The 19,285-nt window shown below is 46.8% G+C and overlaps 1 protein-coding gene across 2 annotated transcripts in view; it reads left to right on the top strand.

The window, feature by feature from the left end:
- Positions 1-18,404, top strand: part of CFAP126 (cilia and flagella associated protein 126) — a 35,299-nt gene extending 16,895 nt beyond the window's left edge. The window contains exons 1-5 of one of the 2 annotated variants that reach the window (XM_083716110.1): positions 11,220-11,306; positions 12,414-12,476; positions 13,553-13,633; positions 15,379-15,555; positions 17,275-18,404. In XM_083716110.1, coding sequence (XP_083572236.1) covers positions 11,280-11,306; positions 12,414-12,476; positions 13,553-13,633; positions 15,379-15,555; positions 17,275-17,916 — 990 coding nt within the window. In that variant the 5' untranslated portion in view covers positions 11,220-11,279 and the 3' untranslated portion in view covers positions 17,917-18,404. Of the gene's footprint in view, positions 1-11,219; positions 11,307-12,413; positions 12,477-13,552; positions 13,634-15,378; positions 15,556-17,274 lie in introns of those variants that run through there. The other variant, XM_083716109.1, reaches the window with a different exon arrangement.
- Positions 18,405-19,285: the final 881 nt, after the last annotated feature.

The raw sequence follows: 19,285 nt of genomic DNA, 5'->3' as shown, positions 1-19,285 counted from the left end.
TGTGGTGTATCAGATATTATTATAATAAGAGAGAACATCAGAGCAACATAAAACAATAACATTTCAGGTCAAAGAGGATATATCAGAGACAAGTAGAACAGCTGCTTACCAAAACGACGGAGGCACAAAACAGTGGTACCTCAGGTTACAGGCGCTTCAGGTTACAGACTCCGCTAACCCAGAAATAGTACCTCGGGTTAAGAACTTTGCTTCAGGATGAGAACAGAAATTGTGTTCTGGCGGCGCGGCAGCAGCGGGAGGCCCCATTAGCTAAAGTGGTGTCTCAGGTTAAGAACAGTTTCAGGTTAAGAATGGACCCCCAGAACGAATTAAGTTCTTAACCCGAGGTACCACTGTTCTGTCTGTGTCTCCGTTGAGGAAATCCTTCGGTTTTCACTGTAAAAGAGCCTCTTCTATTGAGCACCGCCTGCGCTGACTCACCGGAAACCCCGCTTCCGTTTTGAGTTTTCGGTTTTCCAACGTCACTGTTCTTGTAAATGGTCCGCGTGGAAAAACCCCAAGTGTCAACCGAGGGTTACTGTTGCGCTGCTTCAGAAAAAAATTAATAATTCTTTGCATATCTGTTTCTCCCCGCGCAGAATCTTGATGCATTTTGAGCTGTTGGAGAGCACACGGATGCTGCCAAATGTTCAGGCCCCTTTGGAATGAGCACCTTTTATAATTCCTCAAAATGTGTTCTGGCAACGTTTCTGCTAAGCAGCCTCCTTGATGCACAGTTTATTCTCCAGAATTGTGGATCCTGCCCACCTTCCCAATTTCTCAGCCATCTACCCGGTTGCTCGACGGCCTTTGGTGCACAATCTGCATAAAGTTGCCCATTTACCCGTGGCGCAACTGTGGGCCTGGAAAGTCCCCAAAGTTCTCCTGTCACAGCTTCCTGTTCTTTCAAAGTCCGTCTGTGGAAACACAGCTGTGCAAACCAAACATTCGTGCTGACATCGACGTTTGCGCATGTGAGCCAAGGCGTGTTTGCAGGAGAAATGTTTCCCATAAAACACTGAAATGCCGCAAAAAGGAATTTATGGTATGTAATGCCTGTAGGAAAAAGGGACGCAGGTGACGCTGTGGGTTAAGCCACAGAGCCTAGGACCTGCCGATCAGAAGGTCAGCGGTTTGAATCCCCGCGATGGGGTGACCGCCTGTTGTTCGGTCCCAGCTCCTGCCAACCTAGCAGTTTGGAAGCACGTCAAAGTGCAAGTAGATAAATAGGTACCGCTCCAGCAGGAAGGTAAATGGTGTTTCCGTGTGCTGCTCTGGTTTGCCAGAAGTGGCTTAGTCCTGCTGGCCACATGACCCGGAAGCTGTACGCCGGCTCCCTCGGCCGATAAAGCGAGATGAGCGCCGCAACCCCAGAGTCGTCCACGACTGGACCTAATGGTCAGGGGTCCCTTTACCTTTACCTTTAATGCCTGTGGGAAATCTATCTTGTTTCGCCAGATAGATTTGAAACGTGGTTGGGGGCTGATCTATAATTTGGGCAACTGAATCAGGGGTCCACTAACCTCAGCCAGTCTCTGCCTGCTGTCTTTCTAACAATCCACTAGTGTAGGATACAGCACCTGCCTATATCAGCTTTGTTCTCCTGTCACAGAAGGGAGAAGGAGGATGGAGGCAAAACTAGAATTATTTGGCTCTGCCTGTCACTGGCTCTGGCGCCACCTATTGTTGAACTCCCTGCCTTCCACCCTACCAGTCCCTGACAAGCACCAACCAATCACTGAGTGCAGTCTTGCGTTGTCTTTTTCCTCCAGCAAGTCGATGAGATCAGGCTAAAGATTGTGAAGACTCCTGGGGACAAGAACGATATTGTGAGTTGATGTGTGAAGTGTTGGGATGGCATCGTCGTCATTTTTAATTTGTATACCGTCTTTCTATCTTACAATACTCAAGGCGGTTTACAAGCTGAAGAAACAAAAAATGTACATCTTATAACAATCTAATGCAATACGAAAGTGTGATAATAAAACGTAGCTTTAAAATAGGCAACTTAGATCAAAAAAGTAACATTCAACAATCATTAGAAAATATAAAATAATAATATCAACATATAAAAATTAAACAGAAATCCACTCAACAGTTACAATAAATAATATCTAAACTATAATCAATAAAACAATGGCAAGCCACAGTACATAAAATAATACAATACACATTGAGAAGCATAGACTAGAGCAGTGTTTCCCAGCCTTGGGGCTCCAGCTGTTTTTGGACTATAACTCCCATAATCCCTAGCTAGCAGGACCAGTGATTAGGGGTGATGGAAACTGTAGTCCGAAAACAGCTGGAGACTCAAGGTTGGGAAACACTGGACTAGAGGAGAGAGCAAGGCAGGTGGGAGGAGGCCTTTCCTGATGGAGTCTCTCCCCTGGGGGGCTGTCCCCAAACATGTCTCAGAGGCTGGGGGAGAGGCCCAGAGATGCCTGGGCTACTGTGAAGGATGGGCTTCTCCTGAAGTATGAAGGCTGTGAACTGTATCCAAAGTAGACCCAGATGTAAATATATGTACAATCATCTATATTTTTCCAAATTAATTTTTATTAAATGATTTCTTGTGCTACAAAGTAAACAAGTAATAAAAAAGGAAAAGTACATATAGCGTCTCCACATTCATTTCATAGAGTCTTTTTCACAGTTCGTTTACATTCGGCATAGGGCACTATTGTAATGGACATTGTGCAACTGGGGGAAAAGAGAGGGGAGAGAGGGAGAGAGATGGGAATAATGATATTTTCTTCTCTTACATTGCGTTTGCGAGAGATTGGAGGCCCCAGAGCTTGCTTCGTAGCAGTGTGGTTTGTCTGTAGTGTATAGGTGAGCTGGGCTGGGGGTGGGTAGGACCCTAGGGTCTCCTGTGCCTTGAATTCCCAAAGGAAGCACGACCCTGGGGGCTGCATGGAGCCCGCTGGAATTTTGCTACCACTCGGCAGAGATTGAGGGAGACGCGCAACCTTTGTAACAATATTGCAGAGAGATTACAATCACGTTTATGTGCTTTTCGAAGCAACAATATTCTCCCGCAGAGATACTCCAATCCCAGGCTGATGCAGGATATTTTGTACGCAGTCTTTGAGTATCGTGCACATTTTTGCAAGCAAATTCTCCCAACAGAATGCACAGAGCTCTGACGACCAAAAATAAGCAAAAAATTTCAATCTTTTTTTTGCACCAGTAATATTCCCCCCAGAGGGAGGTGCACCGTTCCTGGATGTACTGCAATACCAGGTCGATGCATGGAGTGGATGGAGCAAGCCCCTATTCCATCTCCCAATTCCAAAAATCCATTTAATATATAGTCCTCAAATAGAGGACATATCAGATATTAAACTGATAAGAACAGATACTACACTTGATCTTAGCCAAAAGGCCGAGAAGCGATACCAAAATCGACAAAAATTAAGCAGGACTCCTTTCCCGATGCCTTTTGAGCTATCGGTGGGAACCCGGGTGCTGCAAAGCTCTCACCGCCCCCTCGGAATCAGCACCGTTTCCAATTCCACAAAATACACTCGGACAACGTTTCTGCTTCTGTTGTCCAGCTAAGCAGCCTCTTGATGGACAGTTTAATCTCAAAAATAGTGGATTTTGTCGATCTTGTCCATTTCTCAGCCGTCTGCCAGTTGCTCTGATGGCCATTGGTGCTAAATCTGCATACTCCCGCCCATTTCCCCATCAGGGCTTCCGCTACTGTTAAGTCACTGCGCGGCAGCAGAGATCGCAAATATTTCCCTTTCTTGTTCACTCGAGAGCATCCTGCAAACGCACGTGTGCAAGGCGACCATTCGTGCTGACGTTAACATTAGTGCTCCTTAGCAAAGGGGTGTTTGCAAGAACAATATTTTCTGTAAAACCCTTAAAGGCTGCAAAAGGAATTGCCAGCATATAATGATTGCAGACGGTCCATAGACCCTTTGAAACTATTTACCTATAAATCCAGATCCTTTTAAGATCACCTTGCTTCTGCCCTTTCAACTTTGAGCCCGAAATGTACAGCCATGCCCTGAATTATTATGAACACAGTTTCATTTTTATTGGTTTTCTTTAAATAAATTTGAGGCAACTCTGCCTGCACATTAACTCAGCCTGCTTTAAGCACGCTCGTCCCAACCAGCAAATTATTTGAAACGGGGTCGGAAGGAATTTCCTTGTGGGTGGTGCTAACATAATTTGACAGGTATTTACTTAGCAGTACCTGAGCAATCGGAACAACATTTGCTTCCCGGGACAAATTTTCCATGCGATCTATACAGCAATGTTTGTTCATAAGGATTTCCCTTGCTCGACAGCTTTCTGTTCTCTGGAAGCATAATATCTGTGCAGATATTTCCCCCTGCAAATAAGGGTTATCCGTGTTAATGGTGTATTTATAGACTTGCTATAATTTCTATCGCACCAAAAGTCTGGCATTTATTCCTGCCCCTGCTCTCCTTTCCTCTCTGCTTCAAGATTTCGCACCTGTTTTCTGTGATGACTTTGTTGCATGCTTGATTTTGCATCTTAATGATTAAAAATAATAACGGGCTATGGTTTATTCAGGATCATCCGGCGGGATCCTAAATCGCATCCGTTCTTGTCAATTACAGATAGGTAGCCGTGTTGGTCTGCCATAGTCAAAACAAAAAAAATTCCTTCCAGTAGCACCTTAAAGACCAACTAAGTCAGTTCTTGGTATGAGCTTTCGTGTGCATGCACACTTCTTCAGATACCAGTAGCACCTTAAAGACCAACTAAGTCAGTTCTTGGTATGAGCTTTCGTGTGCATGCACACTTCTTCTGAAGAAGTGTGCATGCACACGAAAGCTCATACCAAGAACTGACTTAGTTGGTCTTTAAGGTGCTACTGGAAGGATTTTTTTTTGTTCTTGTCAATGTTACGCTTGGAATAACCCCAAGTGGCCACCGGGGGGCACTGTTGCGTTGCTTCAGAAAACAATCCTTGCAAAATCTGCGTCTCCCCGCGCAGATCTGTTTCCTCCTTTCTCTCTGCAGGAACTCAGCGTCCTTCCCTTTGGCCTTGCTGGTGTTCAGGAAAGCTGGAAACTAGCCAGATGATTTGATTGCAACCTCTGTAGCTCCCCGCCACCCACCCTTCTTCTTCTCTGCTGGGCATCACTGGCTGGTGGCTATACCAGCTGCAGTTGATAGGAAACACTGCTGTCAAAAAAATGCTGTATTAGTACTGTAGTTCTTGTATTTACATGAAAACCAGTAAAATTATTGGGGGGGGGGATACTGTTTAGAAGAGGAGGTGCTGGTCCTAATTTCTGTGGCTTCATGTGCCAATTTCTCTGCCTCCCTCAAAAACAAACAAACTTAAAATGATCTGTTCTGTAGAATGATTTATAACTTGTTTTAGAAAATTGTGTCTGTGTGTTTTAATGGTGAAACAAACTCTTTAAAAAACACCAACAGTTGTTTTTCATGTTTTCATTCAGCCCTTAAACTTTCAGCAGTAGATTAATCAACTAAAGTTTCAAGTTGATTAATCTAAGGCAGGTATTTCCCTTCGCCACGCATAAGTGGCGCTGAGGCTTAATTTATTTGACATTTTAAAATTCTCACTCTTCTTGCAAGGAACTCATGGCAGTGTTAAAGATCCTCCCCTTGATTTTTTTTAAAAAATATAAATATTTATTAAGATTTTTTGTGAAAGAAAAACATAAGTAATAAACAACATTGCTTATATCATAACAAAATTTCATAACTTGTTTAGACTTCCTCACGTCTCCTGCTCCCACTTACATTGTTGAAAAGTTTTTTCAAGCAAATTATCATCTTGTTTACAATCTTATATCCACTCATTTAAATATAATCTAATAGTTTTCCCAAAGGGTTTGTCTTTTCCTTAATCTCACTTATCATCAAATTCCAGTCTAATTTAGTGGTGGCCAATTATTTATGATCGAGCATCCTTCTTAACATTCAATCAAATTACAATATTTTTGTAAATAAATCTTAAATTTCTTCCAATCTTCTTCAATCCTTTCTTCTCCCAGGTCTCGGATTCTGCCAGTCATCTCCGCCAGTTGCATATAGTCTATCAGCTGCATCTGCCACTCTTCCAGTGTGGGTAGATCTTGAGTTTTCCCCTCCCCTTGATTTTAACCTCCTGCCAACCTTGTGAGGTAGGCTGTGTAACCTTCCAACCACTAAATAATATAATTTTTAAGATTTCAGTTATAACAATTATTTATAATTAAATAACTTTATAAAACCAGGCATTGAGCAAGTGGATAGGGAAACACATTTCTCCTTCTTTCCTAACACCAGAACACGGGGATATCCAGTGAAGCTGAGCGACAAAAAGAACTCCTAATTCACGCAGCACAGAGCAGAACTATGGAACTCACTGCCTCAGGACACAGGGGCGGTCATCAACTCGGATGGCTTTAAAAGAGCATTAGACAAGTTCATGGAGGAGAGGGCTATTGATGGCTTCTGTCCCCGAGGGCGATGCTCTGCCATCCAAGGTCTGAGGCAGCAATACTTCTGAACCCCCCTTTCTGAAAAACACAGGAGGGAAGAGTTCCTCTTGCCCTCAGGTCTTGCTTGTCATGTCCAGTTGCCATATGTCTGGCTTGGGTGGCTTAAGGTGGTTCTGGGGATTGTGCAAAAAATACGTAAGTATTTCAGCAGTTTCCTTTAAAAAAAATAGCTCAGCGATTTGGGGGTCTTCCTGGTTTTTACTTTTTTGGAATATGGCAACTCGAGTTCAACCTACACTCGAGTAGGACCCTGGCAGAGACACATGCCCAACTGGCATGTCCCTCCCTCTTGGTCAATCGTTTGGGAGTTTCATAAGCTTTCTTCAGCCCGAACATCACAGCGACCGATGCCAACCAACACCGGCACACTTAGGGATCCACAGTCTGCGCTGTTCGCGTGACAGAACTCAGCATTTTGGATAATGTACTTTATTTACATATAAACACACATGGTGAAATATACTCAGAGTCGAGAGTGGATTTCATGCTCTTTATTCAGCTCATAGTGGGAGGAGGAATGAAAGTCCCCTCAAAGTATCTGCTTTATATACATTATTTACACAATGGGCTGCACGTGATTGGCTAATTCCGGAATTCTCCTGTAGGCCAATCAGGTTGTGGATTCACTTCCATCTGGAGCTGGATTGGGTGGCTCCTGCAGACCAATCACACTGCTGCATTGTTCTAGGACCAATCAGACTGCTGCATTCTGAATCCTCTTGTTCTAGGACCAATCAGACTGCTGCATTTTGGATCCTATTCAACTCAGTACATAACACACGGAGCACTGCAACTTGGCTCCCTCACTCTAGCATTGGACAGCAAAAAGAAAAAGAACAATGGACAACAGTCCCACTTCACGGAACACAGTAACACAAACATCCTGTCTCCGTCACTTCCCACTCTGTGGAGTCAAAACATAACACCGTCATGTGAAAGACAACAATCCCATGACTGCAATCACGGAGCAGGAATTCTAACAAACCCTGCTTGTGGGTTTTGGCTGCAGGATGAACAGGATGCTGGACTAGATGGGCCATGGGCCTGATCCTGCAGGGCTCTTCCTAGTGGATGTGTTGAGCCAGGCCCCGTCTAGCAAGCAGGGTGTTGCAGGTGCCTCTCCTGGCTTCTCAGCTCAGGAGATGCAAGGCTGGCAGCTTCACCGTCCAAGTCATTAGCAAGTGAAGCCTGTTTGCTTGACGTGTCTTCCCATCAAATGCAGGCAGCCGGTGCTGGAGGGGGGAGAGGGACCCACACACACAAAAAAAAACACAGGCCGCGTCTGGCCCGCTTTAATTATCCTTGTAAATTAATCCGTCGCTCTTGTTCAGTGCATGCAAATGCAATTTAATTATTGGCAGCAGAAGCTCGCTGGGGCGGAGGGAATGCACACAGCTCCCGGCTCACCCTGCGAAAGAGAGGCCACGGTTGCCGGCTCATCTCCTCAGAGAGCGAGGCTTCCAAGAAATATGGCGCAAACTGATTAGGGAAATCAGCAACAGGCGTCCCTGGGGAACGTGGGGAAGGAAAAGGAGAAGCTGATTTACACCGCACAGATCCGACTCTCAGTGCCACTGCAGGCAGTGATTAATTAAATGCAATAATGAAATTAAGATGCGATGTAGTGACCGCAGGCTTTTGGAGCGTCAGCTGGGCTAGGTGACCTCCAGGAAAGCCTGGTTAGGCACAAAGGAAGCTGCCTTATAGCACGTCAGAAGCCATTGCTTCATCTAAGCTAGTACTGTCTGCACGGATTGGCAGCAGCTCATCAGGCCTGGCCCAGCCCTACCTGGCGGTGACACTGGAGATTTGAACCCAAGGCCCCCCACAGGAAGTGCAGCTTCTCTGTCACTGAGTTACGGCCCTTCTTCTAACATTAAAGTGAGTTTCCAGTTCTGATTTTGAGTAGTGATCGGACATAAACAGGAACAGAAGATGCTGCTTTATAGTGTATCAGAGACTATTGGCCCACCTAGTATTGGCTACACTGACTGGCAGCAGCACTCCAGCGCTTCAGGTATTGGTATTTCCCTGTCCTGCCTGGATGTGGTTATTCAGTAGCAAGAAGTGACTACTCTGCCCATGCTCAGGAGACGCATTTCTTTGTCGTTTCTGCGTATCCCCTGTGATAGGAATTTTGAGGTCTTAGATATATGGTAATGTTCATAACCGCACGTACATAGATCAGCACAGGAAGACCAACCTGAAGCCATTTTGATTCCTAAACTAAGCAAATGTTTTCTCTGCAAAGTCAAAATTGGTCCCATTGTCTCTTTCCTCACAAATCCTGTCTTAAGGGTATGTCTGTGTTTGAATAGGGTGTGACTAGCCAGGCTACCCAGGAAATCCAATCAAGTAACCTGCCAGACAGGAGATAAACAACAATAGGAGAAAAACAACATTCAAATGTTCTGTTTTAGACTGCCTTTTCTGTGATGTAGGTATGATGTATCTGAGGGGTGGTCTTAGGTTACACCCCTTCTGTGATGTATGTATGATGTTTCTGGGGGAAAGATTGAGGGCACAAGAAAAAGGGGACGACAGAGGACAAGATGGTTAGACAGCGTTCTTGAAGCTACAAACATGAGTCTGACCAAACTGTGGGAGGCAGTGGAAGACAGGAGTGCCTGGCGTGCTCTGGTCCAGGGGGCACGAAGAGTCGGACACGACTAAACAACTAAACAACAACAACAAGGCCTTGCCTGCCATTTTTCTGAGTTCCTCCTCTCTCCTGCGGGTGAGGGGAGCACCCTGTTGCAACAGATCAATAAATATCAGGCTTACTAGCTGCTTTGCTTCTCAATATTCTCTGGTTGGCCTCTGTTATTTTCTCCTACCAATAGGGAACCTATGTAAGGACTCTATATGGGCTCTTGGATACCCCATAAGGGAAAAGGGCAATTTTTATTTACAACACCCCCATGACAAACACACCTCACCTGGTGCTGTGGCAGCCCTGGCTGGTAGAGAGGGCTGCTTGTGACTGCTTAGAAATCGTGACTGCTTAGAAATCATGATAAGAATCTGACCCGCTGCTTCTTTCAGAGACTTGCATAGTCTACAAAGACTTTCAGAGACTCATAGGACTTTCATTTGGTTCTATGTTTTAAAGAGAATCCACTAAGAGTGTATACTTTGTGACTTTCAGAGATTTATAAGATTTCTGTTTATTTGGTTTTGGAGAGTGCATTTCATATTGTTACGGCTAAAATCTGGGTGCGAGGCTGCTCTGCCACCCAGCTCATCGGACTAAGTCCGTGGGTCCCTGCGGAGGAAAATGAGCTCAGCCGTAGACAGGAGCAAACTGCAGAAGATCCAAGTTTATTGCGCAACAGGTTCAAGGCGAGATTGAACAGTGAGAAAGGGGTGACATGAGTTTTTGAAACTCCCTCCATGTCCCAGAATACAGTGCAAAACACGTCATGAATACATTAAAGAGAGGTTTGGTTACACAGATTACATCATGAATATATTAAAGGGAGGTTGGGTTACACAGATTAACATATGGAGGAGGGAGGGGGGAATATGCAGAGCTGGAGATATGCACAGATAAACACTTCCTGGGGATGAGAAAACAATGGTCTCAAATATGCATAGTCTGCCACCTGACATTGCCTGGAGGAAAGGCTGATCAGAGCGATTTGACAGGATTAGGGTCTTAACACCTTGCTTGAGGGATTATGCTGGACAGGGGAGGTGTGATGGAGTCCTAGAGAAATTGAGCAAACTGGCACGTTGATTTTCTATGAATTTTATAGATTTTAGTCCCTTTTGACATTGACAATTGGAATAAATGGATATATTGTAGCGAAGAAGAAGGTAAAGAAGACATGCCCCCCCTTTCCGTATCAATATATTTCATACTGTTCAATGTTCTGTATAGATTATATAAAGAATTTATATTGACATCGTATTGTTGTACTTGGTCACTGTGTTGCTTTGGATATTACTGATAGAAATCATGACTGGCAGCGTTTGCAGGATTAAGCCAGAACCGGAGTTACAAATGCACCAAAATTCTACAGACATGCAGGAAAATAAATACAGAATGTGGCATTATTATTATTATTACTACCAACCCATATTTCTTCTAACGAGAGCTCCAGGGGGATTTTATCCTGTAGGGAAGGTCTGCCTCAGCAGGGATTTGAACCTTAGTCTCCTTGCAGTCCTTCTCCAATACACATTATGCCGCCAGGTGCAATATCCAGTTTCCTGAAAATATCGACAATCTTTTTCCTTAAAAAATAATAACAAGTTTCTAGTCCTTAACACATACGGGTTGCCAAACTAAGGCCTGGGGGTCGGATCCGGCCCAATCGCCTTCAAAATCCGGCCCGCGGATGGTCCGGGAATCAGCCTGTTTTTACATGAGTAGAATGTGTCCTTTTATTTAAAATGCATCTCTGGGTTACTTGTGGGGCATAGGAATTCGTTCATATTTCCCCCCCAAAATATAGTCCAGCCCCCCCACAAGGTCTGAGGGACAGTGGACCGGCTCCCTGCTGAAAAAGTTTGCTTAACACAAGTTTCTAGTTCCTAATGTAGATCCCAGCAGCGCAGGAAAGGCGCTGGAGGGGGGAAGTAGACTAGGGAGGCGTGGCTTAGAACTCTGGTTTGAATGACCAAAACGGAGGAAAGGAAGGAGGGCGGAGATTGGGCGTGGCTTATGAGCCTGATTTCCTATTGGCTGGCGCGCTTTTTCTCTCCTTCCAGCCACGCCCACACACCCCGTTGCTAGGATACTTCCCAAACAAAAGACGCAGAGCAGCCAGCATGGCAACGCACTACAGTTCTGGCCAGGTGAGGGGGGGGGGGGAGAAGAGAGGCTGCCCCCCATGGAAAACCACCCCTTATATTTCCAAAATAAGACGCTTGAATTAAAGGGGGAGGGGAGGGTGGGATTGCTCAGGGCAAGGAGAAATTGTTTAGGGAAGCTTTTAATATTTGATGAATTATTGTATTTTAATATTTTGTTGGAAGCCGCCCAGCGTGGCTGGGGAAACCCTATTATTATTATTATTATTATTATTATTATTATTATTATTATAGCTGTCAACTTTTCCCTTTTCTTGCCAGGAATCCTATTCGGAATAAGGAAATTTCCCTTTAAAAAAGGAAACGTTGACAGCTATGATTATTATTCCCTTTCCTTCCTACTGTGAGGAGTTCCATTCTCCCTCCTTACTTCAGAGGCAGCCCTTCTTTGCTATTTGCTCCAAAACGTCTATGAAGAGGCAAACCTCTCCCCACTTTCAACGTGTCCCCCAAACAACCATCTTCAATAAAGCCCTCATGGAGGAATTCTTTGCCCCCACTCCTCATTTTGGAGAAGACTCTGCAGCTCGCCCGCCCCTTGCCCCCTTTAAACTCTCCTCCAGGGGCTGTTAGTCACAAGCTTTCCACTTCCTCACATCTGGGAACCTACCTACCTCCCCTCCCTCCCTCCCCCAGGAAGAAAAATCCTCTCACCACCTTCTCACAGTGGCCAACCAAATGCCCCATGGGAAGCCTGCAAGCAAGACCTGGTTGCAATGAGCCAACCCCTCCCCTTGTTTTCCAACTGCTCCTTCCCTTCTCTCTCTCTCTCCCCCGCCCCCCCCCCGCGCTGCTTTTGGCATAATATATTCTGCTTCCTGGGGAGGGGTAATGAGCTCTACAGCAGCCCACCCCCTTTCCCCCAATGACATTTCTGCCCCATTTTGCTCATATATTTCATTTCATGACCATGAGGACTAGGAACTTACTGGATCTCTTTAAAAGTGAAAGACAAGGTTCCCTTCCACATACGCACACTTATTTTTTACCGCTCGGTATTCTGGGACCAGCACTAAACCTGCCGCATCTTCAGCTCTGCTGCCTTAAGGTTTCATTGCCCCATCTCAAATACACCCCCCCCTTGTTTTGCAGTATGAAGATGCGTACAATCCTAAGAATTTGCAGAACTGGAACCTTCCCAGAGTTGCTAAGGAGGTGAGTTTCCTCTGGAAGCAAGTGTGAAATGAGCAGACTTTGGACATAGGTTGAGGTCTGGTGCTCTCCTAACAACAGAATAAGCCTCACCCTTTTACCAGTGCTGGGGAAACTCTTGTGTTTGCTTTGATCGGTTTATTGCATATTTTGATTATGAAGGTTGACCTTTTAATGTTTTCAGGGGATTACTTAATTGTACTGTATCTTTGTTATGGACACATATATTTTACGGCTTGTGCTGTGGTTTTTATAACATGTTAACCTCTAAGAAGCCGATTTTGGCATTAATTGCGATAAAAATTAATAAATGATTATAGTAAAATCCAATCAAGGGCACATTTCTTGTCACCATCATCTTCTGCTGCATATTTATATAACTCGTGGGTTGTATCCAACATTGGTGATACTAATTGGTGTGGTGCAGTGGTTAGAGCGTCGGGCTAGGGCCTGGAAGAGACCAGGGTTCAAATCCTCTCTCAGCCATGAAACTCACTGGGTGACCTTAGGCCAATCCCTGCCCCTCAGCCTAACCTACCTCACAAGGTTGTTGTGGCATATTAGGAGAGGGGGAGGGGAGCCTTGTATGCCGCCTTGAGTTCATTGAAGGAAAAAAAGGGCTATATATAAATGCAATCCATGCTCAGAATAAAATTAATGTACATGAATAACATGGGACCATTACGTTCAGTTAAATTCTCTGAGTAGAACTTTAAAAAAAAATACTGCTAAATCATACAGAAAATATCAAAGCGGTTCCACAACAACTGTACATTAAACCATACAATAAAAGCCATATAAAAAAATTAAAATTAGTTTACTATTGTGGAAGTGGTATTCTTAATTGCCTGCATAAGCCTGACAGAATGGAAACATTTTCAGCAGGTGCCTCCTGAATATCTAGTGGCGGAGAGTTCCACAAGACAGGCTGATGACATTAAAAGCTCGGTTCCTTGTTGTTGTCAAAGGAGCCTTGCCAACTCAGGGAAACTTGGTTGGATACAACCCTTAGTAAATAGAGTGCTGCTCCTTATCTATTTGGCCTTCCTCCTGCCTTCATTCTCCCATCTTCTCTGCAGCATCCCTCTGCCCGGGAAGGTTACACACAGTTTATAGCCAATGACCGAGGACACCTGCTTCCGACAGTCCCACGCTCCAAGGTGAGGCTCCGCTCCAGGGACGGGGAAATATCAGGCCTGGGGGCTGAATGTCGCCCTTCAGGACTTTTGTGGCCCTCAGGACTCTCCCTAGGCCACGCCCCTTATGGACTGCTTGCCACACTCCTTAAACCCTGATAATTCCTCTGATTTGCCTGGATGGATGCCCTCCTAGCCAACCCCAGTTGGCGGGCCAATGGGCAGAGATGGTGGGCGCTGCAGCCCTGCCACATAGGTAAAGGTAAAGGGACCCCTGACCATTAGGTCCAGTCGTGGCCGACTCTGGGGTTGCGGCGCTCATCTCGCTTTATTGGCTGAGGGAGCCGGCGTACAGCTTCTGGGTCATGTGGCCAGCATGACGAAGCCGCTTCTGGCGAACCAGAGCAGCACACGGAAACGCCGTTTACCTTCCCGCTGGAGCGGTACCTATTTGTCTACTTGCACTTTGGCGTGCTTTCGAACTGCTAGGTTGGCAGGAGCAGGGACTGAGCAACGGGAGCTCACCCCGTCACGGGGATTCAAACCGCCGACCTTCTGATCAGCAAGTCCTCGGCTCTGTGGTTTAACCCACAACGCCACCCGCATCCCACCCTGCCACATAGAGCATGGTTAAACAGTGGGATTTTTTCCCACAAGAGGTAGTGATAGCTACCCACTTAGATGGATTTAAAAAGGGGATTGGGCGAATTCCTGGAGGATAAGGCTATCAACAGCTACAAGTCGTGATGGCGATGTTCACTCGCCAGTGTTCATCCTCTGAATACCAGTTTCTGGGCAAGTGGGCAGAGTTGCTGTGGCTCTCAAGTCCCGCTTGTTTGGAGCAGCTGGCCATCTGCTAAGAAAAAAGGATGCTCGACTCCATCAATAGCTAGTAGCTGCAATGGCTATGTTCTCCCTCTACTGTGGGAGGCAGCAATGAGCCACTGAGTTTCTGGGAATCACAAACGTCGGAGATTTGCTGTTGCGCTTTTTAATTTTTTAAATATAATTTTATTAGTTTTTTACACAAAATTTGACGTTATTCCTTTGGACATAATACATACAGTGGTACCTCACGTTAAGTACTTAATTCGTTCCGGAGGTCCGTTCTTAACTGTTCTTAACCTGAAGCACCACTTTAGCTAATGGGGCCACCTGCTGCCGCCGTGCCACCGGAGCACGATTTCTATTCTCATCCTGAAGCAAAGTTCTTAACCCGAGGTACTATTTCTGGGTTAGCAGAGTCTGTAACCTGAAGGGTAGGTAACCCGAGGTACCACTGTAATTACATTTTGCCTTCCCATCCGTACGTCCGCGATGCTCCTGTTGTTATTCCTTTATCTGCTGCCATAGCTATTTATTTTCTACTTACTTTACCATCGTTCATTTATTCTCCTTCCCTCACCTGTTATTCGAATCCCGCTTGCGATTTAATTTGGCTGTAGTGTTTTTGATCAAATAGTCCGACTAGAACCTCCAACTCTTGGACCAAGTTCTCATCTTTTTGACCTCTTATTTCTGCTGTCAACTTTGCCATCTCTGCCTAGTCCATTAACTTCAAAATCCATTCTTCTTCCGCTGGGAAAGAAGGTCCCTTTGTGCCCAGGTCCTGCTTGGCGGCTTCCCCCGTAGTCACCTGGCTGGTCACGGCAAGAATAGGATGCTGGACCCGATGGGCCTCTTGGCCTGAGCCAGCCGCTGGGCTCTCGGCTTGTGTCCTTGCGTTCCACACGTGTGCTTGAGCCCTCTCCTTCCTCACCCCCCTATAGGCCTCCCCTTGGGGAACTTACATGGGCACATGGGATATGCCCCTGAAGATACCCCCGGCTAAAGTCAACCTCACGTCCCGCTCGGTGAACGCAGCCGCCCATCTCACTGAGTGGATCAGCAAGTCCACGGCCTTGAAGAACGCCTGTAACGGGTTTTGCCCAGAAATCACCGGCAAGGTAAAATGGGCTGGGCTGGGGGGTAGGGGTTGGTGTTTGGAGTCCCCCTTTTGGACACACCTGTAAGTCATGCCAGTGTGGTGTAGTGGTTAAGAGCGATACACTCGTAATCTGGGGAACCGGGTTCGATTCCCCGCTCCTCCACATGCAGCTGCTGGGTGACCTTGGGCCAGTCACACTTCTCTGAAGTCTCTCAGCCCCACTCACCTCACAGAGTGTTTGTTGTGGGGGAGGAAGGGAAAGGAGAATGTGAGCCGCTTTGAGACTCCTTCGGGTAGTGATAAAGCGGGATATCAAATCCAAACTCTTCTTCTCCTTCTTCAAGCGAGACGGCCAGGGAGCCTTTGCAGAATCCAAAGTCACCTCTGCTGCACCATTCATTTGAAGCCCACTTAACGCACATGTGAATCACAGGCTGCACGCTGCAAAGAGCTGGCGTTCCTGGCATGGGGGCACCCTTAACAAACAGCAGACCAAGTGTCCCCATTTTCCAGGGACAGTCCTGGATTTACAGAAGCCTTCCCTATTTCTATTTCGACCCTGGAATGTCCCGCTTTTCCTTAGGACGTCCCTCTTTTCATTGGAGGAATATTGGAGGGTATGAAACAGAAGTTGAATTCCTGGAGAGCGGCTGCCAGGCAGTTTAGATAATTCTGAGCTGTGGTTTCCTGTGTTTGTATCTTTGCTGAAGGGCTGTTGCTCCCAGGTTAAATCCCCAGGATCTCCAGGTAGTGAGCTGCTGCCAGTCAGTGTTGGTAATGCCGTGATAGATGGAGCAATAGTTGAGTCATTGTGGAAATCCCCTTCCTGTGCTCCTACCAGCTGCAGGCAGCATAATCAACCGTCAGACATTATGGGAGTTGTAGTCCCAACAAACAAACTGGAGGACGTGAGGTTAGGGAAGCTTGCCATAGACAGGCCTCTCTTTCTGGCAAGGCATGACTCCTCCCAAAGAATCCTGGGAACTGTAGTTCACTGCGCAGAGTGCTTCCGTTCCCAGCACCCTTAACACACGAGAGTTGCCAGGATTCCCTGGGGGGAGAGCCATGTGCTTTAAATGTTTGCCAAGTGTGCTTTAAATGTATACGGTGTGGATGCGACCCAAATCTCATGCTTGCCATACTGATAGCTGTGAGATCACAGAAAGGTTAACTGCAAAATGTTCCTTAAAACTGTTGAAAGGAAATGCTAGAGTGATGCAGTTTTATCCTGACAGACTTATGCAGTTGTTTTGACATTTTCTTGAGTTGCCAGTCATTTTAATGATTGATCTGTACTGCTTTTAATGGGTTTTTTTTTCTGTTTGTATATCGCTGTACTCTGCCCGGATCAATGTATAAGGAAAGTTTTTTAGATAGCTAAGGAGGATGGAGGGCACAAGAAATGTTTAGGAAACCAGGCAGCCTTTGGAGAATTAGGGAAGGGCTGTAGAGCATCTTCTTTCTATGCAGAAGGCTGGGGAAAGACTCTCTTTCTGAAAGAGCAGGTGCCAGACAGTGCAGATAATATTGAGATAGATGGACCAACAGTGATCCTCCACTGAATCCGATTGGCAGGAGATACAGTACAGACAGGGGGACTGCTTCACTCCCAGTGTATTTAAATGATGGAACTCACTGTTGCAGGACGATGTGTTTAATTATTTTATTAGATTTATTTATTAGTGATTTATGCAGTGATGGGCAACCCCCCTATTCTCTCCCTCCCAAATCCCCACAGCCAAGCGACCCTCCACCACGCGTTTGCAAACCCGTCAAAGGCGGCCCATCGTCAAGAAAAGCCTCGGAGCGTCCCGGCTCGGTGGGGAAGATGCCTGCTCAGGAAGACGCCGCAGCCAGAGGGTCCGCCACCCCCAAGGGCCCCCTCTCCCGCCAGCCCGGTTGCATTGACGTCCGCATGAAAGACGACTCGCCGGAAGCCCAGCAGATGGAGCCCAAGGAACCCAGACCTCCAGCCACCAGCGAAATCCCGGTCTCACGCCAGCCTGGTTCCATGGATGTCCGCATGAAAGAAAACAGGAGCCCCAAAATCCCATCCCCCAGCCGCCCCAGCTCCAGGGAGCCTGCCGCCAGGAGGGCGGCCTCGGCAGAGGCTCCTGCTTCAGGCTGGCCCCGGTCGCTGGAAGGGAAACCCAAAGGGGTCAGCACCCCTGAGCTCTTGGCTTCGTGTCGCCCAGGCTCCATGGAAGCCAATCCCCGGAGCCCGCTTTTGGCCGAAGCCGTGGCGTCCAGCCGGCCCACTACAAAGGGCAGCCTTGCAGCACCAGATGTCCGGAAGACCCCGCTAGACATGGGCGCGGATTGGCGGGAGGAGGGGGCCTCTCCCCGACCCCTCCATGGCCCGGAGGAGCCGTCCAGTTAGAACCAGTCCGCCTGGAAATGGAAAAATTCTATTACCAATGAGTTGAAAGTTGAAAACAAGCCATTCTGCTCAGTCTGGTCGAGACGTCCTGGGGGGCCTGCATGTGTTTCTTTCCCCTCTCCTACCCTCTCACCTTGCCCCACCTTGGGGCTTCTTTCCACCCCCTGCCCTCTCCCTATTCCACCCCAGTTCCCTTTCTCTGTTCCACCTACCAAGAAACACCTTCCATCCGGTCAGCCCAGACAAGTGAGACCCATGCATTTCTCCACTCGCCTGAACCTCAGGAAAAACGAACAAAGGAAGGGGGTTAAAGCCCTGCCTGAGAGACACTGCCCAGGAGATGACTTACCCGAACAAGCGGGCAGCAAGACAACCAACCCAAGCTTTGCCAATCAGAAAATTAAATAATTGCAACCACAGGGGCCGCTGATGATGGAATGGGTGTTTTCATGGTAATAGACACTAAATAAAGCTAACCCCCAAAACCACTGTTTCCCAATAGGTCTTGATTGCCTGTTTGTGTGGTGTGGTGGTTAAGAGCGATACACTCGTAATCTGGGGAACCGGGTTCGATTCCCCGCTCCTCCACATGCAGCTGCTGGGTGACCTTGGGCCAGTCACACTTCTCTGAAGTCTCTCAGCCCCGCTCACCTCAGAGAGTGTTTGTTGTGGGGGAGGAAGGGAAAGGAGAATGTGAGCCGCTTTGAGACTCCTTCGGGTAGTGATAAAGCAGGATATCAAATCCAAACTCTTCTCCTTCTTCTTGATTTTTATTTTTATTTAAACGAAAACATGAGGGCTGCCGGCAGCTTGAAGGAATGTCAAATCAATTTGTCGTGTGCACTTTGATTTCATTAAGGCCGTCTTCCTCTGTACAGATTTATCCGGGCAGAAGCTCCATTGGGCTTTCTTCGGAGTCGGCAAGGATAGGATAAGCTGCCCAATTGTGGACAAGTAAAGAAGTTATTGGTCTGAAGAGAAAAATATCTGTCTGTTTCTGGACAGAGCCGGCAGTGTCTTGGATAAGAGGCCTTGCCTCCTGGGTGTGAGAGGAGATGAGGCCTCCTCCAGGATGGCATTTTAGCATTATCTCCTGCGAGAGAAGGAGTGTCTTTTCCAAGATGGAATGAAAAGAGGTCACATTCCCTTCTGGGGGTGCCACATGCAGGTGAGGGCGGGGCCAGAGGCAAAAGTGGGTGGAGCAAGGGATGCAAAGTTTACCTTTCTACCTTTCTACCTAGGCTAGATGATTCCACACCCACCCACCCCTGTCTTTGATCCAGGCAAGCGAGAAGCATCAGAGTTCAAGGACATAATTCCAGGCAGACAAGGAGGTGCAAAGCAGGGCTAGTGAGGGGTGTTGCCTGGG

Source organism: Podarcis gaigeae, assembly GCF_964106915.1.
Source record: "Podarcis gaigeae genome assembly, chromosome: 16".
Taxonomy (NCBI): Eukaryota; Metazoa; Chordata; class Lepidosauria; order Squamata; family Lacertidae; genus Podarcis; species Podarcis gaigeae.
The sequence above is the reverse complement of the archived record's forward strand: the minus strand, read 5'-3'. Positions and strand labels throughout refer to the sequence as shown.